The 25,251-nt window shown below is 49.6% G+C and overlaps 1 protein-coding gene across 3 annotated transcripts in view; it reads right to left on the bottom strand.

Annotated features, from left to right (window-relative positions):
* asap2a (ArfGAP with SH3 domain, ankyrin repeat and PH domain 2a) overlaps positions 1 to 25,251 on the bottom strand; it is a 47,063-nt gene that overhangs the window by 2,496 nt on the left and 19,316 nt on the right. For 2 of the 3 annotated variants that reach the window (XM_056590432.1, XM_056590433.1), the window contains exons 3-25: positions 21,231 to 21,376; positions 19,997 to 20,071; positions 14,464 to 14,513; positions 12,828 to 12,957; positions 12,591 to 12,676; positions 12,126 to 12,201; positions 11,827 to 11,913; positions 10,895 to 10,998; positions 8,729 to 8,798; positions 8,337 to 8,424; positions 7,720 to 7,768; positions 7,217 to 7,383; positions 6,686 to 6,819; positions 5,993 to 6,087; positions 5,289 to 5,496; positions 4,715 to 4,800; positions 4,373 to 4,488; positions 3,799 to 3,866; positions 2,909 to 3,016; positions 2,227 to 2,473; positions 1,182 to 1,337; positions 914 to 1,007; positions 541 to 599 (exon numbers count right to left, since the gene is read on the bottom strand). In XM_056590432.1, the coding sequence (XP_056446407.1) occupies positions 541 to 599; positions 914 to 1,007; positions 1,182 to 1,337; positions 2,227 to 2,473; positions 2,909 to 3,016; positions 3,799 to 3,866; positions 4,373 to 4,488; positions 4,715 to 4,800; positions 5,289 to 5,496; positions 5,993 to 6,087; positions 6,686 to 6,819; positions 7,217 to 7,383; positions 7,720 to 7,768; positions 8,337 to 8,424; positions 8,729 to 8,798; positions 10,895 to 10,998; positions 11,827 to 11,913; positions 12,126 to 12,201; positions 12,591 to 12,676; positions 12,828 to 12,957; positions 14,464 to 14,513; positions 19,997 to 20,071; positions 21,231 to 21,376 (2,499 nt within the window). The remainder of the gene's footprint in view (positions 1 to 540; positions 600 to 913; positions 1,008 to 1,181; positions 1,338 to 2,226; positions 2,474 to 2,908; positions 3,017 to 3,798; positions 3,867 to 4,372; positions 4,489 to 4,714; positions 4,801 to 5,288; positions 5,497 to 5,992; positions 6,088 to 6,685; positions 6,820 to 7,216; positions 7,384 to 7,719; positions 7,769 to 8,336; positions 8,425 to 8,728; positions 8,799 to 10,894; positions 10,999 to 11,826; positions 11,914 to 12,125; positions 12,202 to 12,590; positions 12,677 to 12,827; positions 12,958 to 14,463; positions 14,514 to 19,996; positions 20,072 to 21,230; positions 21,377 to 25,251) is intronic. The other variant, XM_056590435.1, reaches the window with a different exon arrangement.

The raw sequence follows: 25,251 nt of genomic DNA, 5'->3' as shown, positions 1-25,251 counted from the left end.
GTCTCGACTGATAAGGGGCAAAGTGGCTAGCGTGTAAAGCTAATATCTCAGTTATGTTATTATCTCAGGTCTGTTACGTTCTTATCTCAGGTCTGTTACGTTCTTATCTCAGGTCTGTTACCTCATTATCTCAGGTCCATTACATTATTATCTCAGGTCTGCCAAGTTATTATCTCAGGTCTGCTAAGTTATTATCTTAGGTCTGTCAAGTTATTATCTCAGGTCTGCTAAGTTATCATCTCAGGACTATGTTACGTTATTATCTCAGGTCTGTGTTATGTTATTATCTCAGGTCTGCGTTACGTTTTTATCTCAGGTCTGTTATGTTATCTCAGGTCTGTGTAACGCCTTTATCTCAGGTACGTGTTATGTTATTATCTCAGGTCTGTGTTATGTTATTATCTCAGGTCTGTGTTAAGTTATTATCTCAGGTCTGTGTGTTATGTTATTATCTCAGGTATGTTACCTTATTATCTCTGCTCTGTGTAACGTTATCTCATGTCTGAACACGCATGGTTTGATATGAGGTTGATGACCCACCTTGTCGTTCTATGGATCCCTTGCGGTTCAGAGGTATTCGGGTGAAGCTCTTGTCGTTCCTGGAAACAGAGCAGAAGCAGACCAGCGTTGAAGTTCCCTCGGGAGCCGGCTTGTAAAAGCTTTCAGGTCATAACAAAATATTGTTTTTAGCTTTAGACACAAATTGTAACTCAGTGACTAAGTGGTTGTGGTTATGTCCCAGTTATAGTCTGAGTTAAATCCACAATAGAACACACACCCTCATCAGCGTTGTGGGAACATGGCCAACAGAAACGCAGCTGGGCCATGGAGTCCATGGAGTTTACTAAAATTACGTATTATAAATGAGTATTATGCGCATGTAGTTGGTGTGTGAGTGTGTGCACAGTCGTACCCTAAAGGAGACTTGGGCGGGCCCCCACGGGGCCCCGGCGGGACCTTGCCCTCCATCACGTTCAGCAGCTTGGCTGCAGGAGGCATCCCCAGCGCTGGAGACACAGCGGACACACAGCAGTACAGTCAGCCTCTCTGGCCTTTAGTACACACCACATATTGCCGTACACAATGTTAGTATCAGTCTACTGGAAATACATCTTTATTTTTAGGGGAACGGGAAACAGGAAACGGGAAACGGGGAATGGGGGACAGAGAACGGCCGGTACCTCCGCTGGAGGTGAGCCGCATGGGGGGCATGGGGGGGTGCATGTTGGGGGGGTCGGAGGAGGACCTCTGCCGCCCCGTCAGGTCCAGGGAGCCGGGCTTCCAGCTGGAGGATAGGGAGGTCTGCAGCGTGCCACCGGCAAGACCGGATAACTGGACTGAGGGGGGGGGGGGGGGGGGGGAGAGAGAGGGGGGGAAGGTTAGGGAGGGAGACCAGGAGGGAGGGACGAGGGCAGGGAATGATGAGGTGGCACTGGAGGCAGGAAATAAACATGAATGGACAGAGCGAGAAAGTCAGAAGGACAAGCCAGGTTTACACACACACACACACACACACACACACACACACACACACACACACACACACACACACACACACACACACACACACACACACACACACACACACACACACACACACACACACACACACACACACACACACACACACACAGGATGGGGGAGGGATGGCCAGAGAGACCAGATGACTCTCACCCAAAAGGGTGAGACTAACCCTCCCCTTCTGATCTCTTTATACAGGAGTGTAATTGGGAGAGACGGTTGATGGGAAGAGGGAATGTGTAGAATGCAGTGATTGGGGGGGGGGGCGGCCATATTGCTTGGCAAGGCGCCAGATGGCCACTAAGGTTATTAAGATGCTCTGACACGGACCCGCCGTCTGGTGGGCCTGCAGAGAGAGAGGCAGAGGGCCTGCACCAGAGGACCTGCACCAGAGGACCTGCACCAGAGGACCTGCACCAGAGGACCTGCACCAGAGGACCTGCACCAGAGGACTATGATCTTAATCCAACATGTGTGAACCTCAGCACCTCTACGGCTAGCTGGCTCCCAGTGACTTCCTTCCATAGACCCCAGACACATCCATAGACCCCAGACACGTCCATAGACCCCAGACACATCCATAGACCCCAGACACCTCCACAGACCACATCCACAGACAGAAATATAAGCATCCATAGAGCCCAGACTGATCCACAGACAGACCCATAGACCCCAGACTGGCCCAACCCGGGCGAGGGAGCCTACCCAGGTTCCTGGGGGGCAGGGGCGGCGCCGAGGCGGTGGTGGGGCCCCCTGGGCCCCCGGCCAGGGGGGGGTTGTTGTTGAGGATGGTCCCGTAGGTCTCGTTGTTCACCAGGTTGGTCACGTAGCCACGCTGCTTCTCCTTGCCGGCCCCGTCCCGGGCCCCCGGCCCCGGGGACCCGTGGAGGTGGGAGTTGGCCCCTGGGGCGTAGCAGCTGACGGGTCGCTCGTCCCGCCGGTGGGGGCTGGGCTGGAGAGACGTGGGGGGTGGGGGGACAGGGTTACACGGGGTTCTGCTTCAGTGCGACTTTATCAGTGACTTCTTATGAGACTCGGGTGGATGGATGTGATTAGTGGATTTGTTTTTTAGCACTCTTTACTTAAAAATAGTACTTAGCAACGTGTAGCATCTTAATTTAGATAGCTTTGTTGTATACTGGGAATGGATTAGCCTAGCGATTGTTAGTGCTTGGCACTTGTTTCAAAGAGCCAGTGGAATACAGAGGGTGTCCTGAGGGTCAACATCATGATCTGCAGGAGAGGGGGAGTCATCAAGGAATGAAAGAGGTCTGGTTTCCTCCAGGAAGGGGGCGAGACAGAGTCCACGCTCCACCTAGTAAGGTTGAGGGATTGGGAACGCTCTGTGTGTGAAATGAGTGAATGGATGAGTGCCCCCCCGCCCCACCTTCTCGTCCAGATCCTCGTCGCTCTCGTCCAGATCTTCGTGCTGCAGGCACCACTCGTACTCCACGTGGACGTGGGCGTTGAACTTCCCCGCCAGCGCCTGGTTCAGCTGCACACAGGAACCCCAACGTTACACCCACACCGCGTTATACCCACACAGGAACCCCAACGTTACACCCACACCGCGTTATACCCAGACAGGAACCCCAACGTTACACCCACACCGCGTTATACCCAGACAGGAACCCCAACGTTACACCCACACCGCGTTATACCCACACAGGAACCCCAACGTTACACCCACACCGCGTTATACCCACACAGGAACCCCAACCTTACACCCACACCGCGTTATACCCACACAGGAACCCCAACGTTACACCTACACCGCGTTATAGGGAACCCCATGTTAACCTGACGAAGGGGTACCCTAACATTACATGACACTAGGGCTGCTTGATTATGGGAAAAATCATAATCCCGATTATTTTTGTCAATATCGAAATCACGATTATTCAAACGATTATTTTTGAGTTTGAAAACATGTTGTATTTATTCAGCATGTCTCTCCCAAAAAAAACTTTGTAAATGAGAACTTTGAAATTTAAAAAAATTACTTAGAAAAATACCCAAAATGGTCAAAAAGATTATACAGATATGTATCCAGCTGTTCTGCCCTTTCTATAAATCAAAAAAACAAAAAAAAAAGCTAAATTAACTAGATTATGTTAATTTTGTGATCGTTTAACGCTAAAATCGAAATCGCGATCAAAATTTGATTAATCGCCCAGCCCTACATGACCCGCTGCCTCTCCCGGCTCGTGTTGGCCCGAGGCTTTACAGTGAACCCGGGGCTGTTCCCCTCTGAGGTGCCGACAGGTGGGTGCTCACCAGCTCCTCACACTGCAGGTGCTTCAGCCTCCGGGCGATGTCCAGCGGCGTCTCCCCCGACTCGTTGGCTAGCAGAGGGAGAACAGACCAACAAGACTTCAGCGCGCCGTTTGAGGACCAGGCTTGGCCACGTTGGGCTGCTTGGGTTGGCTGTGAGGTGTGTCCCCACGTGGTTCTCCTCAGAGAACAATGGCCTCTTTCATCCACTCATCACTCACTCAGTTTAGTTTCAGGGCAAATGAGAGTAAATAGAGGAAAATGTTGGGAGGAAGATTTCTCTGAGGGGCTTTTGGCAAGCCAGGGGCTTTGGGAACCCAGCCTGGAAACTACTCGGACCCTGCACAGTGTGTGTGTGTGTGTGTGTGTGTGTGTGTGTGTGTGTGTGTGTGTGTGTGTGTGTGTGTGTGTGTGTGTGTGTGTGTGTGTGTGTGTGTGTGTGTGTGTGTACAGTGAAAGACAGGAGAGAGAGATTTCACTGATTGTGAGAGCGAGGGATAAAGGGAGATGGTTCGGTAGTAACCACAGCCCACTGTCCGTCTGTCCCCCCCCCCCCGGCAGACGGGTGGTCGCCTACCGATCTCGATGGAGGCCTTCCCCCGCAGCAGCAGCTTCAGACACTCGCTGTTGTCCGTCAGACAGCAGTAATGGAGTGCCGAGCTGCCCTTGGCTGTCTGCTTATCCAGGTTCAGGCTGCTCAGACACACAGGGAGAGAGAGGGGGACACGTGGATGATGTGCAGGACGAGCAGCCGTCATAGGAGCATCGGAACATTTAAGCGAGAGTGAGAGAAGATGAGATCATTTAATTATCTTTGGAAAACGAACAGGCTGTTTTGGCGACCGAGGATGGTGTGCCCTTCTTGATCTAAAGAGTATGAAGCGGGTGTAGGGTGGTACTCCCTGGACCCTCTGAGTACCTGTTCTGAGTGAGGAAGTCCACGATGTGCAGCGAGGTCCGGTCCACGAGTCTGACCGCCAGGTGGAGGGCGGTCTCCCCGTGCTCCTGCGCACACACACACACACACACACACACACACACACACACACACACACACACACACACACACACACACACACACACACACACACACACACACACACACACACACACACACACACTAAAGACTTGCCAGAGCTATACAGTGACAGAGGATAACCAAAGCCAGGTTCTAATCCCAGCCTAATAAAGCATACAACCTTTCCAGAGAGGGAGATTCATTTGACCATCATTCAACATATCTGGCCAACACATTGAAATATCTTGTAGACTGAAATAGGTTATCACAAACTCTCATTGAACACACATTGAAAAAATTTAAGAACAACATTTAAGAAAACATTCAATGTTTTATTGAATGTTATTAACAACGTAAATAAGGCAAACACGTGCACCAGTCTGTGTGTGCGTATGCCTGTGTGTGTGTGCATGTGCATGTGCATGTGCTTGACGTGCGTGCGTGTGCATATGCTTGTGTGTGTGTGTGTACTGACGTGCTCGTTGCCCAGCGGGATGGGCTCCATGAGGTCCAGCCCCTCGGCGTACACCTGGATGAGGGAGAAGATGTCCCGCGCCTTCACCGCCTCGCTCAGCGTGTGCAGGCGGGCCGCAGGGCCCCCGGGGCCGGAGGGGCCCGCCGTCTGCCGGCGGGCGAAGCGCTTGTCCGTGTATTTAGCCGTGATGAAGTCCTTCCTCGCCTGCCTGTTGGGGACAAGCAGGACGTCAGGGGCTTAGTCCACTACTGAACACACACACACTCCACTACAGAACACACACACACACACACACAACCACAAATATTGAACAGACACACACAAATACTGAACGAAGTTCACTCACACACTGAATAAACACACATGCAAGCTAACCAGAAAACCGTTTGAACAAACACACACACACACACACTCAATATCATCTTTGTTTTGGGCGTCCATCACAGTAATGGAAGGGCCTTAATGAGCTCAATGGCATGCAGTGGCTGGCCATGAATATACGGTTCTGTTCTGTGTTAAGAAGCCAAGGGAGGCCTGAGGAGAGGTTTGAGTGGAGTGTGTGTGCGTGTGCTTCGGCTTTGGCTTTGTGCGTGTTTGTGTGCGCGATGGGTGTGTGTGTTTGTGTTTGTGCGATGGCTGTGTGTTTGTGTGTGTGCATGCATGTGTGTGAGTGTGAGTGGAGTGAGTAAGGGTGTGTGCCTTACATGTCACTGGTAGGGTTCGGTTTGACCACATTTTCAGCCGCCAGAGAAGCCTCCATGATTTCATTAAATCCTGCATTCCCCACATTCTTGGCCAGCTGCAGAAGTCAAACACAAACTGTGAGTCCACCACAAACACCCACAAATAGACAAACAGGCACATGGCAAATACACACACTTCAATAGAGAATCTATTTCGGTCCAAAAGATAGCAGTCAAGGTCCTCGCTCCGTTTCTCTGGTGAAGAGATCGCCGCTTCCAACACCAACCCCTCAGACAGAACGGCGTGGAGATCACAGGACAAATGTACGTGGAGCAGCGGTCTCAACACCAGTCAGATCACCAGTGGCAACCAGCACCACTGCCTCACTCCTTCAGCATCGAACCCTCAGCCTCGAACCCTCAGCCTCCAGCCTCGTTCCCGCTCTCTGGGATTCTTCCTACATTCTTCCTTTATTTAAGTTTCCCTCCCTCCTTTAACCCCTGACCTCCTCCCAGTACGACCCGTCTTCCATGTCTAAAGATGAAGAACCCCGAGATTCATCCCCCATACACAGGGGGCTCTGAGGCCCAACACGAGGCATAAGGCAGAAACCTGCCAAAACCCAACCTAATGTGTTCATGACGCTGTTCTGCCCGACACACATCAAAGGCCTTGGACAGGACGGTGAACCGAGCGGGGGAGAGCCGACCTACCAGGAGCTCGGAGGTGCTGAGCACGTCCAGCGTGAGCGACTGGATCCTGGAGTAGTGGACCCCCAGCTCCCGGTGGATCCCAGAGCACTCGATGCACATCAGGATGCCCAGGTTGGTGGCCAGCCAGGTGGGGTCTGGGAGAGAGGGGGAGAAAGAGAACAGTAGTTGAACCTCTGTCCGTGCCCAGAGGTATTCTACCAAGCACGGTAACATACTGCTGAAACCCTGAGAAGATTATTCAATAAAAAAAAATTCTTTCTCAAACTCTGTACTACTAGTCTCAAATACTTACTCGGTACTAGGTCTGACTCTGTCATATGCCCCCTTTTGGTATGGTATGGTAGTACAATAGTATTTATATACTTTAACCATGTGTGTAATGTGACTTGGCTTTTTAACCTGCTTTGGCTGTTAACATTTCCATATCCATAACTAACTATCTCTGCGCGTGCTGTGGGTCGCGGCCCCAGGCCGATGGGCCCCAGGCCGACCCCCCCCCCCCCGCTGTGTGCGTGGCGCCGGACCACTCACTGGGCGCTCCGCAGTCGCAGCACACGTCGTTGCCCGTCATCCTCTTCACCTCGGCCAGGATGGCCTTGGTGAGCTCCTGCACGATGTTGTTCTCCCCGGCCCGCGGGTCGCCCTTGAAGGCCTGGTTCAGAGCCTCCTCCTTGCTGTTCTGCAGCACCGAGATCCATCTGGACGGATGGGGACGAGCAGCCAATAGGAGGAGAGACGGAGAGGATGACGTCGGAGGGAGGATACATGTGATGGAGGGAGGTAAGGTACGGGTTGAGGACGGAGGGCAGGCGACCGGGTCGAGGGTGGAGCAGGGAGATTGTATAATGTGGGAATATTGTGGTAAACTGTATGTGCACACACACACACACACACACACACACACACACACACACACACACACACACACACACACACACACACACACACACACACACACACACACACACACACACACACACACACACACACACACACACACACGTCCTGAAAGGGGGCAAAGGCTGAGGTCTTACATCTGGCAGTCTGGGTCGTCCTCCGCCTGGAAGTGGTACGTCCGGTCGTCTGGAGTGGGGAGCAGGAGCCAAGAGGGTCAGAGAGGAAGGAAGGAGAGAAACGTGAACAGAGGGGGACATGACCACGGTGCCGGGGTGATCTCATCATGAGGAGGAATGGGTTTCAAATCAAGAGACTCAAGTCTGTCGCTACAAACGGACTCCAGCCCAGTACTGACACGCAGGGTGTAGAGAAACACAGCAGAACTTCTCTCCGTGTTTAAATGGCGAGCGACTCTGCAGTCCAGACACATTCAACCGTAGCATTAATAGCCCAGCCACTTGGATTATGCCATCGGCATAGCTAGACGTCATTCAGTTAACCATTAGCAGTGATATTAAATGGATAATAAAGACCCCACTACTGCAGGGGGGGAAGGCAGGTCTACTCTAGTTAACACCCTCCTCTTTGTTACGGGCTGTCTGGCTCATGGAGTAAGATCAGCCATGACATCATATCCAGGGTGTGACGTCCACAGGGTGGTCAGACCAGAGGGCACTAGGACCCTGGAGCCCCAGAGGAGCCCTACACCAGGTGGGGGGATACAAGGGGAGCACCGTGGGGGAGAGACACCTACGGGATATGAGGTCGAAGCTCTTCTTCTCGTCTGGATTGTGCTTCACCTGGCAGGTGAGCAGGTTCAGTTTCGCTGGAGGGCGATTCGCCTGGGAGGGGGGAGAGAGGGGGAGAGAGAGATGATTAGAGCAGGTGATTGGCTTCGAGGTTTGTGTGTGTGTGTGTGCGTGTGCGTGTGTGTGTCAATCTTAATGCATTCACGACTAACGAGGAACCATAATGAGTGCCATGGAGCCTGGGCCGACGCCAGAAACACACACAGCATTTGAAATACACACTCTTGCGGCTGATGGTTGCTACTGTAGTGTGAGTGAGTGAGTGAGTGAGTGAGTGAGTGAGTGAGTGAGTGAGTGAGTGAGTGAGTGAGTGAGTGAGTGAGTGAGTGAGTCTCACCGTGCCGTGGGAAATAGTGAGGTATCCATTTTTTACTGAGCACTTTCTCTTCTGCCACACCTTCCGCAAGCTGGGAGATGGAGGAGAAACAAGGTTCAGTGTGAGGCACCCCCGCGTGCACATGTAAACACACATGTACGTGCATGTACATACACATATATGAGCTTTTATTCAAAGCGACTTACTGTACAGTCAGGATGTTCATAGAACCAAGTGCCAAGCATTAACAATCGCTAGGTTAACCCATTCCCCGTATACAACAAAGATAGCTAGGATAAGATTCTACACACATACAAGCACAGAGCCACAGTGACACAATAAACTCTGAATGAACCCTAGCAATGAAATATTCATCACAAGTCTAGAGTTACATTGAGCGGAAGAGACTGCTCATTAATATTCAAAATGCAAATAAATGATAGACTTCAAAAAGTCCCCTGCTGCTAGAGGTTGTTAAGATAATCAAGTAGAAGCATTAGAATATCAATATAAGGCGATACAGAACAAGCTCATACTGTGGAGCCTTGCTGAAGGCAGGGCACAGGTTCGGGAAATAGTCTTTATTTACAAAGCATCAACGGTGAGGGGATGAACGGGATGGACGGTGGTACAACAGACCCTGTTCACAGTGTCTCTACTTAATGGTAGGACACAGGTTTCACCTGTTGAAAGGGGGTATCAGCGATGTTTGGTGACATCACTTCTCGTTATTTGAAGCGAGATCCCAAACTAACAGAGCCAGCTCACCCCTCCCTCCCGGGGGGGGGGGGGGGAAACATCATGAACGCTGCACAAATCCACCAAAACACCCACCCCCTTGTCGGTGATGGTTGGAATACTATTAATTTTGTTTTTCAGTGGTTGGTATTACCATTTGTTTTTGTGTACAATCTCGGAGCAATGGCTGCCTACAGAGAAAAGGTTTTTGGATGGCCCTGCTTATGAGGCGGGCAGCTAGCGGATCGTGAGGAAAGATCAGATTAATGTGATCATTTATGTTTTGGCCTAGCATCGCTGATACGACCTTAAAGGGTCTGCTCCCTTATTTACCACCAGGGCACATGGTCCGTCCTCAGCGCTGATGTTTCACTAGTTTAGTGTACTTCTGCTCCCTGACGGAGAACGACAGCAGATCCAGGATCAGTGTTATGAGCTGTTCTCTGAAAAGGGTGCACACTGCCTGAGGTGAACTGTAGTGAGGGACGGATGAAGTCACCAGACAGAAGCGGGTGATTAAGGCTGGGCTGTAGCTCTCCCCAACAAACTGGAGATCAGGTCAGGACAAAAACTAACCCTACTAACAGATGGTCGGCAGTAGGTTAAGTTAACTTGGGTTGGTTTTATACGTCTGTCCAGCACGGTCAATGTACTAGTCTGTACTGGTACACTGCCAGAACTTCAAATCGAACACAGAACTTGTGTTATGAGCTGAACCCGTTTTTCCTACTGTTCCTACCTTCAATTTGTGTGACACATCAGTGAGATGACTCCTCGAGGTGAACACTGAGATGACTCCTCTAGGTGAAGTCACCCATGAGGGAGCTGACATGCAGCAGAGCGCCCACGCTACAGCATGATACCGGTTTCATACACCCGTTCAACAAGCAGCGTTTATTAGTGAACAGCAATAAGTGGGGGCTGCTTATGATTTGTTTGCTTGATTAATCATGGATTTGGCTCAGCGAACACAGAGTGCTGCAAATGGACTGGCCTGTTGCCAAGCAACACAAACAAACTTTCCCTGCACACTGGTTGGCTGCGTTGTGTGGGTCTACACGTTACCACAGGCCCGCTACTCTAACAACTGGCTTTAACTGGTTTTATTCAGTGTGCGACCAGTGAGCAGCACTTCGCTGGCATACGATTCTGATGAGCCAACAGCTGAAGACGACCGTTAAACTAATTAACGGCCATCAGGAACACGTGTGAGAGGGAGTGATACATGTGCATTGAAAAGTCCCACAAACTAGTTCAGCGTGCATGGAATGCCTCTTGTCCAATCAAATCACCTGGTCAGGGACTAGCTGCTGCCTAACCCACACTGACCGCGGACCATGTGACCTGGTGCTTCACAGCAGACCCTGTGGTGACCCCTCTGTGAAGAGGGTGTATTGTGTAACTCTGCTGATGACCGGTGCCACGCCCACCTGCTGGGGTCAGACTCACCCGTCACTCTTCTTGTACAAGTGTCCGCTGCGGTCAGTGCCGTGCTCCTTGTTGCCCTGCGGCTGGTGGAGGCTGTAGGTGGCGCTCTGACGCACCTGGGAGTCCTTCAGGGGGAGAGGACAAATCACAGGTCACCTTTCAGGGCGGAGCCGGTTAGAGGTCAACAAAAAGGTCAAAAACAAGACATAATATAACAGAAAACCCTACAAACGGACTTGTGTTTGATTTACAATTTTATTAAAAGAACAAACTGTACAGAAACCACTATGAAGACAAACATCAGGAAAAATTAGGATGAGCGGGTCTATTAGTAGGAAAAATAAAAGTTTCTACACAAATGAAGGTTTAATCTGAAGAAATCTACTTACTCTCCTAGACTTGGTTCACAAAAGTTGGAAGCAGTGAACAAGACAGGAAGAGAAAAGAGAAAGAATGAAAAGAGCATTCTTCACATGAGACTTTGTGCAACAGTAGCTGGCAACTGTTAGAACGGTGTCCTTAAACACCAGTAACACGTTCATATGGTGAAGTTAATATGTAGAGAACAGGGATAGTTGAGTCTTTAAGCTGTTTCTGCAGATCTCTGTTCTTGGCTAGCTGGAGGTGGGGCCAACCCCAGCTCCACCAGTATATGATTAGAGTAGGTGATTGGCTTCGAGGTTTGTGTGTGTGTGATTGGCTTCGAGGTTTGTGTGTGTGTGTGTGTGATTGGCTTCGAGGTTTGTGTGTGTGTGTGTGTGATTGGCTTCGAGGTTTGTGTGTGTGTGTGTGTGTGATTGGCTTCGAGGTTTGTGTGTGTGTGTGTGTGTGTGTGTGTGTGTGTGTGTGTGTGTGTGTGTGTGTGTGTGTGTGTGTGTGTGTGTGTGTGTGTGTGTGTGTGTGTGTGTGTGTGTGTGTGTGTGTGTGTGTGTGTGTGTGTGTGTGTGTGTTACCTCCTTCTGCTCAACCTGCAGAGCCGTCTTCAGAACTTCTCGTAGCTGAGTGAGCTGCTTCCTCTCCTCGTCCTGCACCTGCTTTATCTGGTGTCAATCGTACAATTAATAAAGAAATATAGATCTATGCATAGATATATAGATCTAGATTTATCTAGATCTAGATATACATTTTGATCTATAACTATATATATCCTTGAACAATCATCTATAAATATATCTATAGATGTAGATCTCTAATTATAAATCTAGATCTAGATCTATATCTTGGATAGATACAATGTCCATCCGAGGCATACCGTGTGCAGGTCGGTTGCCAGTTTCTCAATGGAAGGCTTCAGGTTGTCCACAGCCTTCAGACCGTCCTGGAAGAAACTGAGGAGAGGCGTCAGGTCAGTGGGGTCAAGAATGTGAGAGAACTCCATGCTTTATGTTCACCTCATCTTCCCGTCGCAGGTCAAAAGTACATTGCTGAGACAGTTCTCAGAAAACCTTCTCTTGGCTGTGATATTTACAACTAAAGTAGAGGGAAGATGAGTTTTGCTGTGCGCACACTATGATGTAATGAGTCATAGCCTGTGGCCAATTTATCAACTGGTACGTCCAGTTTCATGTTCCAACAGTAACATCTCTGCGCTGAAGGGAAATTTATGCATTAAAACTCAAGTAAATAAACACTAAATCGTTACGTCATGAGCAACTGGTCACCTCCCCCGCCAAAGAGCCTGACAAATCAGAGGCCGACAGAGACAGACATGTCTTACTTGCACTGGGCGTGGAAGTACTTGATGAGGTTCTGCAGCAGGTCCACTCCCTTCTTGATCTTGATCTCGTTCACTTTGAGCAGATACTGTTCACATGGACACAGACAGACGCATACCTTCAGAGACAACCGGGGCCGTCGTCGAGACGCCACTTCATCATTCAGCCCCGTGCGAGAGTGGGAGGGACTGTTACGACCGGTCCCTCCGGTACCCCCAGGAGACGTTCTCTCTACAGACCTCACACATCTGCAGCTGGAAGAACCTCCGCTCCTTCTCCATCTCCTCTGCGATCTCGGCGCCGCTGATTTCTGTGCGGATCATGCCGTGCTGCCGGGCGTGCTCCTTCTTCTCCTTCTCGATCTTGGTGCTGAGGAAGAAGAAGGTGAGACAGGGAGTCAGACAGAGAGACAGACAGAGAGACTGGAGGTGAGAGAGAGAGTCAGACAAGAGAGAGTCGGACAGAGAGGCGGGAGAGACAGAGAGAGAGAGAGAGAGAGTCCAACGGAGAGACTCTGCAGGCCGGATCACAGAAGTAAAGTCAGACCGAAGATTAAATCAAACGGGGCATGTCCGTTCCATGCAGGAGAGCTTCTTTTGAATGTGCTGCGGGTTGTTTGCATTAAGGTCATCTCCCCTCAAGGCTTCGGCGGTCTCTACCCTTTGAAGAAAGGTTTTCCGTAAGGTTGGGGTTTGTTTGTGTCACCGGGACTTATTCATGCGTTTGATACTTTAATCCCCTTTCCAAGAGAAAGCACCAAGACTCCAACCTGTGACTTCTTCAGGCAGAAGAAAAGACAGCGAATCAGGCGGATCGGTGTCATCTTGACTTTTGCTGGTAGCAAGACAACACCGAAACCAAGACTGAGGCACTGTCACGCTCAAGCAAGGCAGCGTGACGGCATGAGCAGTCAGCTGTTACAAACACTGATTGCAATCTGGCGTTTCATTAATGAATCATTAATCATCATCATCATCACCGTGACGACCAGCCTCCTGTTCATATCCCCTTCGTTGTGATTTACGAAGCCTCAGCACGCTGGAGAGAAGACAATTGAACTCAAGCTTCTGACGTCTCCGCCCTCGCTTCTGTGTCATAAACCTTGGACTAGGCGTTTTGGTAAACTAGTTTCCTGTAGCAGCAGTAATGCGGGCCTTGTGCGGCCAGTCGACTCAACAACAACCCTCCACCACATAGCTGTGCTGTACTAGTTTTTACCTAAAGGAGGCGCAGGCCAGCTCATTATGCTTTGAAACCGAGCTGTTCACTTTTGTCCATTAGTTCTTTGACACTTCAAATCCGTCCACGACACTGACTTTGACATATTTAACTGCAGCGTTGACACCGCGTCAGTACGTCTGTCATGTCCTGTCTCTCGCCTCACACGTCGACCGCCAGCAGCAGAGAGATCAGAGCAGTGTTTACTGAGGACGGCCTTCAGAATGGAGGAGAGGCTGGAGCGTCACAGCGAAGAGGAGGAGGTTCTATCAATCAGCCAGACAATTGGGCTCCATTGATCGCAGAAAGACCATCAGAGTCCAATTGTGAAAGGGGGCTGGGGGGGGGGGGGGTCAAGCCGGGACGAGCCACACAGCATCCCGTGGAAAATGTTTGATTCTGGGACAGAGCCGGGGCTGTCCGCTCAGATCGGTTTGGAGAAGGAGAGGAATTACCCTTTCCGTAAGGAATGTCCTTTGCAGCTTGTAACATATATAAGAAATTTGAATATGACATAAAGATAAGAGTGCTATAAGATCACACACGGGCGTGTCTACAGTGTGAACCTCCTCATGTATTACCTCCACTAGTCATCTGAAAGACTTCGTAGTCAAAGCAAAAACAAACCCCCTTGTTAAATACTCTCAGGATCCTTACACTTTGGTTTCGTAGTCCTTCCACGCTTTATCAAACGGCTTCTTCAAGTCCTGGGGAAAGAGCAGAAAGTGGAACATTTACTACAACTGTGTTAGACACGTTATAACAACCAACAGCAATCAGTCCGAGAGTGGAGTAGATGTTCTCAGTCTACGTTACTCAGATCACCCGAGGCCAACAGCCACGGCTGCCAAGCCAGAAACAAAGACTAATGATGCACAGGGACATCCCACCAAAACAGACAACAGTGGTCACCCTGTGTGTGTGTGTGTGTGTGTGTGTGTGTGTGTGTGTGTGTGTGTGTGTGTGTGTGTGTGTGTGTGTGTGTGTGTGTGTGTGTGTGTGTGTGTGTGTGTGTGTGTGTGTGTGTGTGTGTGTTAAAGACGCCTCATTAAGCCGTGTTGTGTTGCTAATCCAACAGCGATCACAGCAAACCAAAGCAGAAATGACTTTGTTCAAATGACCATGTCATTCATTTCCGAAACACCCTCCCAGCCAAATGGAGGTAATCACCCAACACTAAACGAGCCAGGGTGGCTAATTAGCCCACAACAATAACATGGGCATAATCGGCCAACGGGTAACTGTTGTAGGTGTATGCGATAATTAAATATGAAATCCTAATTGCAAACTCCCACTGTGTGTGCTGTAAAGTATTATTTACAAGCTCTGGAAAGAGGCGACGCTCTCCAAACAAGCTCTGCTGTGTTTCAACGCTTCATTCACATCAAACAAACAATCTGTGCAATCATCCGCATTGGGGAGATTTAACTGAAGCCTAAAAGCTTGAGGGTCGTGCAGCGACAATACATGGCTTCCGCTTCAGCGGCAGGAGAGAGAGAGAAACAACAGAGCTTTTATCTGTGAGCGATGGAGGCCGGTGACCGTCTCCATCACAGCCCCATTGTTCTGGGTTCAGAGCGTGTCGTCATGACAACGAGACCCCCCCCACCACACACACACACACACACACACTTAGACAACACAGCAGGGTGAGGCCCCGAGAGAGTGAGTGAGTGAGTGAGTGAGTGAGTGAGTGAGTGAGTGAGTGAGTGAGTGAGTGAGTGAGTGAGTGAGTGAGTGAGTGAGTGAGTGAGTGAGTGAGTGAGTGAGAGACAGAGCTAGGGAGAGAGAGGGACGAGAGACAGAGAGTGAGAAGAACACTTAACCAGAGAGACAGAGAGTGAGTGAGCGAGCGATAAAGATGAAAGGGAACAGGTGTGCAGTAAAAAGATAAAAGGATGAAACTGAATTGGTTATGACAGACGCTGTCAGCGAGACAGAGAGGGAGGAGGACTCAAGAGAGAAAGAGCAGGACGAAGGAGGGGTCAGAGCCAGAGAGAGGTAAGGCAGACCTGGTAGCAGTGGCTCAACCATCAGGACTGGGCAGGATTCCGGCTCACACATGCTGCCACAAAGTGAGCCGTGGCCTCCGGCCTGCTCACACATGCTGCCACAAAGTGAGTGGTGGCCTCTAGCCCACTCTCACTCATGTGATGTCTTTACAGGAAACAGGCTGATGAGGAATTGCACACACTGTACAACGCCTTCAATACTGAGCTTGCTGCTGCCATCACTACGACTTGTAGTTCTACTATATAATATGCATCACTACTACTAGTAGTACGACTAGATTATATGGATCACATGTATCACTACTACTAGAAGTACTACTCTATAATATGCATCACTACTAGTAGTACTACTAGATATGGATGACATGCATCACTACTACTAGAAGTACTACTGTATAATATCATATCTATCACATGTGTACCTACTACTAGTAGTACTACTGTATTATATGTATCACATGTATTACTACTGTATGATATGTATCACTACTACTTGTAGTACTGGTGTATGATGTGCATCACATGTATCATTACCACTACTACTACTACTACCAGCTTATGACTAATTGACCCCTACAGATAAATGTCTTGGATTCCCTCAACCAATCCCGGAAAAGATGCCCTGAGTAGTTTACAATCTGAATTGGCTCATACCGACCGAGGCAGAAGCAGAACAGGAAACAGCTATTCTCACAGAGCACACTGACAAAAAATGTATCGATGGTCCTTTGAAACATATACATTTAGGGCATTTAAACATTTACATTTACATTTAGCAGTCGCTATTATCAAAAAAGACCCACAATAAGCACATATATCAAAACAAAGAAACAATATATCTCTGTCGGTACAGTAAGAATGTTCATAGACACAAGTGCCAAGCACTGACGATCGTAGGTTATCCCATTGCCTTTGTACAAAAAATATAGCTAGGATAAGACAGGACACAATGCTAAGAACAATTTTTGTGCCAGCACATACAAAATTCTTCCTTGCACTAGCCCTAACAAATTACACTCAAAACCCTTCTCTTAAGCTTGACCTACAGCTCCTTTAAAGCCCTCTTCTCTTAAAGGGCTGCTGCTGGGCTGCCCCTCTGGATAAGTGGCTCTGAGTCAGGGACAACCAGCAGACCGGCTACAGCAGAGTAGCTCGCGCCGCTCTTTCATACACAAACACTGCCTCAAACCGGGGCCCATGACGCAAGCACAACAGTAAGGAGCTTATAGGACCTATGGTGGGTTAAAACTACAGAAGCTAGCGGGACAATGGGCCCAAGGGGAGGCTCCGCTGCAGGTATGACATCATGCAAGAGGCCATTCCTTAAATCCGCTGTTGGCAGAGCGGTCTGGCAGACTCAGCACTACTGGTGTGTGTGTGTGTGTGTGTGTGTGTGTGTGTGTGTGTGTGTGTGTGTGTGTGTGTGTGTGTGTGTGTGTGTGTGTGTGTGTGTGTGTGTGTGTGTGTGTGTGTGTGTGTGTGTGTGTGTGTGTGTGTGTGTGTGTGTGTGTGTGTGTGTGTGTGGTACTTGAGAATCCCTAGCTAATCACAGAATCACAGTTTCCTTGTTTAGGTTACGTAACGTGTCCAAGTTGCCGTAAACTGTGCATCGGTCTTAGTGTTCTGATGAGGTAACGTTTCCATGGCGCCCTGAGGGTCGGATCCCATACGTCACAATAATCACAACACACATCCACTCTTTTCCTGTCTCCTTTCCGGTGTCCTTTCCTTAGCCCTCACTACAGGAAGCACAAAACAAGACAAAATGGCAGGAAGTTATGGAAAAGTAAATATGTCAGGGTCACCCTGATTCACGCACCAACTCTCAATTCTTCTCTTCGGAGAAGAGACGTGTGGCTGATAAGGCGTGAAATGGAGGCCGGTGACAGGCCTTTAATCACAGAGCCATTAGCCACTGTCCTCCAGGGTTAGCTGATGTGTGGGTTAGCTGATGTTTTGAGTTAGCTGATGTGTGGGTTAGCTGATGTGTGGGTTAGCTGATGTGTTTGCTAGCAGGGTTAGCTCCACCACCGCTGCTGCCTGAATAGCAACAAGCTTCTTGTCCTTAACAGAGAGTTTCAATTCTGGACACAGTAGAAATGAACCCCATATACCGAAACCGATTTCTAATCGTCTGCGTAGCTCTCGGTTCTTGTTGTTTGTTACCTAGCCCCACCAGCCTGCCACCAAAATCCACCCAGGCTGAATCCATATGAATTAGTGTGCGTCTCACAGCTTACTCATGGTACTTAAAGCAGGTGACTGCCTGCTTGAAGTACCGTGAGTAAGCGGTCAGAAAAGCAAAGGTGTCAGGAAAGCAAAGCTTTCAGAAAAGCAAAGCAACAACATTGCTTTTCTGGATGTCTTTGTGTCTTTTTTTTTTATCTCGTTAATCCTGACTGGAGAGGTTCTATTCCAATTTTAATAGATTTCAGTGTCCCCTGACTCAACCTTCCATTCCTCCGGTCGGTTAAACAGAGTCTCCGGCTGGAGGCTCCCTCTTTGGTTCCCAACAGAGCTGTCTGCGGACCGAAGAGGAGAGGCTGATAATGAGGAGGAAGAAAAGCAAAAGTCCTCCAGGGGAGAAAATGACAGGTGTGTGTGTGTGTGTGTGTGTGTGTGTGTGTGTGTGTGTGTGTGTGTGTGTGTGTGTGTGTGTGTGTGTGTGTGTGTGTGTGTGTGTGTGTGTGTGTGTGTGTGTGTGTGTGTGTGTGTGTGTGTGTGTGTGTGTGTGTGTGTGTGTGTGTGCATGCGACACTTGACAGGTCGAAATGGAATTTCAAAATGGTTTCTTTCTCATTTCACCCATGTTCCAACGTTTCCCCCCTCTGCCCTACTTCCAGACAGACAGGGGTTAAGGAAGCAGGGATTGCCTTCAACACGGACACGCGTGTGATCGTGAGTGCATGCCTCATTAGTCCTGTCGTTAGGGTAATGAGAGTCATCCATGGACCCTAATGAGGTCTGGCCGCCTCCACGGAGAAGACCTCACTGCCCACAGCCAGGGGGGAGAGCTGGGTGAGGGAGGTGGGGTGAGTTGCAGCGATACAGGCATGAAGGTGAAAATGAAGGGAATCAGACAGAATGAGTGCGACGGGGAAAGGGAAAAATGGGACCTGATTATTAATTTAGCATTGAGCGTCGTGACCAAATATTAGTCAGTCAGTCTGCTCCATAACTACTGTAGTAGTGGCAGTAGTAGTAGTAGAAGCAGCAGCAGCAGTATAGTGGAAGTAGTACTAGTACAACTAATAGTAGTAGAAATGCACTGCAAAGCGATAATAATGAGCATAATTGTTAAAGGGTATTTCACTGGAAGGAAATAGGTTTCGCTTTTGTAATTGAAATCCACCAGCAACAGAAAGTTAAATCTGCATGATATGAACTGAACGATTTCATGTGTGTGGCAACAAATGGAATGAGATCCATGCTGCTGAACCGCTGTGAGGAAACGGAAGAACACAGAGAGGGCGGAGGAGGCTGCAGACAGCCAGCTGACGTAAGACGTGCGTTACTACGGTAACACGTCTCATTAGAGCAGGTAGCGAGCGCAGGGGTAGAGGGATGAGCCATGAGACCGGGGTTACAGAGGGGAGGTGGGAGCGTCTGGGGAGACTCGGTGACAAACACATGATGATGTTCACGGCCTCACGGGGGGCCGGTGAACCGGCTTCTCCTCCAGTACCAACACGTATCTTTTGCCCTTCTACAGCCGGCTGAACAGCTGACAGATGTGTCACAAAAGGCGTCAACCCATTCTACTGAGGACCGCATCTGTAAGGGTTGACGCTTGAAATGTACTTTAGGAAATGAGATGGGTTCATTTCAAGGCACTCGGCAGAAGATTCAGATGTTCCACATTGTAGGAACATCAGCTGATCATGTGAACTAATGTTGTCCAATATGGACAAAATGACCAGCTACAAACCATCTCCACCGACACACACAGGGTGGTAGGGTTATGCTTGCTATGGTTGTGCTTTTACCCAGAGGGAGAGCTGTTACAACAGCAGCGAAAACCCCCTACAGTAGTGACAACAGCAGTAACAACCCCCATACAGCAGTGATGATCACCACCAACTATCCCTCACTTCATAGTCCAATGTCACGGTCTGAGAGGTCATCATTGTGAGTAGTCGTTCTGTGAGTTGCAGAAGATAAACTCGAAGATTGCTTACCCCTTTGACTCCCTTCAGGTCCCCCTTCAGCAAGCTGTCCAGTGGGAAGGTGATGATATTGTTCATGTTCTGGAACTGGGGCAAACAGAGGGAGAGAGGGGGGGACAGAGATGGACGGACCAAGGAGGCCAGCAGGGACACAGCCAGACAGAAGAGCCGAGAGAGAGAGAGAGAAATGTGTACAAAGATTAACATTCATGAGTTGACCAAGAATGCTGAGACCCTCCCTGTGCATGTGTGCGTGCGTGTTCCATTCGAAACCCAGTGTGCTAAATAGTTTTAAATACGACTGTGTAATTGTTGTACAAGAAGCCCACGGAGGAATAGCATTTCTTAAATAAAATCTGCTAAAGTATAAGAAAGAATCTGTACCAAGGATGTAGGTCCTCTCTCAGTTAGAGTGCTTTAAACAGGGATTGTGATGAGAGAACAGAACATGAGAGTGCGTTACTGTGCAGGTGTTTTCTGAGGCTCTTTGTCACCCACAATAGAAACCAATACTCGTTCCCCTGAGGGCTTCAGGTTCCTGTCGGACTTCCTGTGTTTTGTGTACGAGTAGGTCTTTGTGCAATAGGTCCGAGCACCCCAGCCACAGACACACAGCGAGTGACGAGTGATGGTAGGTCCTGTGTGACGGCTGAAATAACGCTCACACCACTGGGGAGGTGACCTCACTTTGTCAGGTGACCCGAATTGTCAGGAGGTGACCCCAGCTCGTCAGGTGACCCAACCACCTCAGGTCACCCCTCGGGTCAACACCACTATGTGGTCGTGTTGCTTCTTTCTCTACCCTGTACTACATTCCAACCGTACATGTTCCATGCATACACCCACACCCACACCCACACCCACACCCACACACAGGACTACTGATGCTGTGGATCTGCATGTCTGACAGGGTCCAACAACATGTGGCATTGGGCTTCGGAAGTAGAGCGGGTTGGCTGGTAACCGGATGGTCGTTAGTGAGATCTCCGGCTCCTGTCAAGGTGTCCCTGAGCAAGATCCCTCACCCTAACTGCTCCTTACGAGCTGGCTGTCGCCTTGCATGGTTGACACCGCTGTCGGTGTGTGAATGTGTGCGTGAATGGGTGAATGTTAGGCAATAGTGTAAAGCGCTTTGAGTGGCCACTGGTTAGAAGAAGCACTTTACAAATGCAGTCCATCCACTACTTATATTGATTTACAGTCATTAAGCGCCGTCAGCGCACACAGAGACACAGCGAGGACCCACCAGGTTCTTGAAGAGGGCCGTGAGCTCCTTGGTGAACACGGAGAACTTGAGGAAGGCTGACCCCAGGTCAGGGTCGTCTCTGTACACGCAGTTCTCCCCGAACTTCTCCAGGGCCAGAGTGTACTGCTCCTCGTTCTCCACATGGGCTGTAACACACACACACACACACACACACACACACACACACACACACACACACACACACACACACACACACACACACACACACACACACACACACACACACACACACACACACACACACACACAGTTAACAATACATTTCAAAGGGCTTTGCTTTGTTCAAAATACATGTAGATTACTTAAAAATGTGTTTGTCTTGCAGTATTATTATATTGTAGATTGTTTATTTAGTTCACCACAAATGCAAACAAACACCACACATTTTAATAGGCCATATATTGCCCTATTTTAGTGGTCTTTTAGGGCAATTCTCCTCAACTCTATAACAGCATAAATACAGAATTTTTTTTTACTTTTAAAAACTAAAACATTTTGAGCACACACACACAAAGAAACGCCAAAACGTTACTTGGATTTAGATCAAGACAGGGGCGGAATGTTGAGACCTTTTGGCCTCCAAAAATACAGACGCACACTAAACAAACCCATAGAGGACTGATTCCACATGGAGATCAACTACAGGATGGAGCACGGAGAGAGCGGTGTGGAGAGGCAACACGCTGCCGTACAGCAGGTCACGCAAACCGACTCCACAACAAGTCCACTGGGGTCTCTAAGCAGCTGTCACAGCAGGCCCAGAGGGCTCCCCATCACCCGGTGTCGGAGCGAGAGGAGCTACTTAATGCACTCTGCGGGCTCCAGGCCACGTGTAATGCCGCCGGGACTGAGAAGGCTAGCGAGGGAGAGATGCATTAGCGCTGGAGACCGTTACCATGACTACCCCTGAGGTAACGATAGGGAGGAAGCATTGGGGGTCGACTAAGACGGGAGGAGGTGCCCAGTATAAAGATATGTGCAAAGGGACACGACTAGACACCTGCTGCTGAACAAACAGCATGACTCAGCTCTTTATGGGCTGGTGCACGCACACGCACACACACACACACACACACACACACACACACACACACACACACACACACACACCCCCCCCCCCCCCCCCCATGTCTGGGCCCCAGAGATATGAATCATATTAATAAAGCAACAGGCCGACCTTCCCAGTAAGCTAGCAGGTTATTACCTGCAGACCCCCAGACGTACTTATTTTTCAGGATTAAATAATAACCGACGTGGTGGCTGAGCTTGGTGACCAAGCCTCTCACAGGGCTGAGGAAGCATGATAAGACAGCGTTTAAGGTAGGCTAGGCTACGCATTAGCTTTAATTTACTTCGCACATTCGAGTCAACATCAATATTCATCCATGTTCTTTAAGGTTGAGACGTTTTCCATCTCATCCATCTTTATTTTGCTGACGACTCCATTTGAAATGTTAAACTTGCCAGGTGCTAAATGGTATTAGGTAGGTACACACACACACACACACACACACACACACACACACACACACACACACACACACACACACACACACACACACACACACACACACACACACACACACACACACACACACACACACACACACACACCTTGTAATTCAAGATTAGATCCTGTTCCCACCTGGCATCAGAGTGAGTCACAGAGGATGAGACCGTTCAAACCACAGGCGTGAACACATCCGAGACTTTCATAACTTCATCAATCTTCCAGGAAACTTTACTACATGAACGCTCTTCCATCAATGCATTCCAGGACGCATTTGATCATTCACTCACTCAGACATTGTCGTTGTCATGGAAACTCAACGTCACTCAACTCTTTGAACAATGGATACCCGTGCTGGAGGGTAAAGATAAAGTTTGAACACACACAAACACACACACTAACAGTACAGGTGCTACTGCAACATGGCCGACGCACATGTGCACTTTTGTGTGTTTAAAACGGTTTGCGAAATGGAAGAAAAACCCAAGAGCACATGTCCCTAGTGGCGCGCGTGTTGAGACCCATGGCTGCTCCAGGGTTACTCCCCTCCCTCCCTCCCTCCCTCCCTCCCTCCCTCCCTCCCTCCCTGTCTGCAGCAGGAGGAACACATCCACACAGACCCCCGTTTGAACCGGGCTATTTGAGGCTCCGAGTCAATGACGTGTCAGGGAAAGAAAAGAAAGACAGAGCAGCGCCGGCCCCCAGCCGCACATCAACAGCCTACTGTTGACGCCCCGCTTTGTAGTGGCACTGCCTGGGCGGGCTGCCAGGAGGGCCGGCCCCCTCTGGCTGCATCTGAAGTGGCAGATGAGAGCGCTTTGAGCACCGCTCCTCATGAACAACAGAATGCAGAATACCCCCCCGCCCCCGTGCGTGTGTGATCTGAAACATGCAGGGTGTTGTGATGGATGTGTGTGTGTGTGTGCGTAATCAGTGGCAGCCGACGGACCCGAGCACCGCCAGCCCCAGACGAAGGTGGTGTGTGTGAGACGCGCGCACACGCACACACACACACACACACACACACACACACACACACACACACACACACACACACACACACACACGGGAAATCTAGACTTAGCTTGACAACAAGTTTGAGTTCTGACAAAGAATCAGGGAGCGTGGTTCCATCAGGGAACAAAAAGGTGGCCTTGTCTCACTCTCCTCAGCAGAGTGAGACTCAACCTCTTCCCACCCTCTCTCCCTCACCCTCTTCCCTCCCTCTCTCCCTCTACCTCTTCCATCCTCTCGCCCTCACCCTCTTTCCTCCTCTCTCCCTCACCCTCTTCCCTCCCACCCCCCTCACCCTCTCCCTCCTCTAACAGCCCAGTTTGTGATCCATTGACAGATTCTTTAAAACATCCTGGGACTTGCAATAGAAAAGGTGTATACGCTGTATACATTTATTCTGTTTCTCGGAATCCTTAATTTGTTCCCTTCCCTTTTAGAGATTCAAGTTATCTGCAAACAATATTATTGCTAAAACCAGAACCAAAACGCCTCAGAGCTGTGACCGCAGAGCTGGTTATTTCTGTGTTATTCCCCAGCTGTATCCAAGCCAAACCACCCCCACCCCCCACCATGGCAACAAGTCCTCCCAGCTCCTCCCGTCCCCTCTGGTTCTCCTCTGTCCCTCGGGTCTGCAGAGCTCCGGGGGTCCAGGCCTACTGCCTCCGCACCCGCCTCAGAGGAGGTCCGACCGGGACGGAGGTCCGACCGGGACAGAGGTCCGACCGGGACAGAGGTCGACCGGGATGGAGGCAGCGCTGCTGATTTACCCGAGCCCTGAGCCCCCCCCCCCCCCCCCCTCACAAGGTTGCGTGATGTGGATGTTGGTCTGTCTAACTCGCCCATTACCATCCTTCCCTGTGCCCATTCAAGGCCAGGGCAGTAGACACTGGAGTTTACTCCTGACGCTATACCGAGTTAGCCATCCTAGCAGGAGAGGACGGTACGATGAAGAGACAATATCAATAAAGTCGATCTCTTCTGCCTGTGATTCTCTCCCCTGATGGGTTCATCCCCTTTCCTGGTTTATATTAAACCAACAACAGTACTTGGGATTGGTTATATTTTCACCAACATGAGGTGAATCATTTGAGCACGGAATAAGCAAAGATTTAAGCTGACGTTAAAACAGAACAGGCCTAATTATATTAATCCACTCCATTAGTGTGTTTTGTTTTTGATTGCTATTTATAACTCCTTTGAACGGTGGCAACGTAAAAATGACTCTTTCCCTACCCCCCCAATTTTTCAACTGGTTCGATGATTCACTTCCACACTTGATGTGTGCAAGAAAGAAACGATTCTTGAAAACGTCCAAAAGGGAAATATCCTGCTAATGGCTTACAAATGTGAAGCCGCTGTCAGAGGCTCCTTATGTGTAGTAGCCTCCTCATTATTCTCCTCTCATCCACTGTTGCAGGACAACACACACACACACACACACACACAGGGTCATTTGACCTGGGCAGCTGTCGACGA

This window comes from Gadus chalcogrammus, chromosome 5 (genome assembly GCF_026213295.1).
Source record: "Gadus chalcogrammus isolate NIFS_2021 chromosome 5, NIFS_Gcha_1.0, whole genome shotgun sequence".
In the NCBI taxonomy this organism is placed as follows: Eukaryota; Metazoa; Chordata; class Actinopteri; order Gadiformes; family Gadidae; genus Gadus; species Gadus chalcogrammus.
Note: the sequence above shows the minus strand (reverse complement) of the source record. Positions and strands in the feature narration are given on the sequence as shown.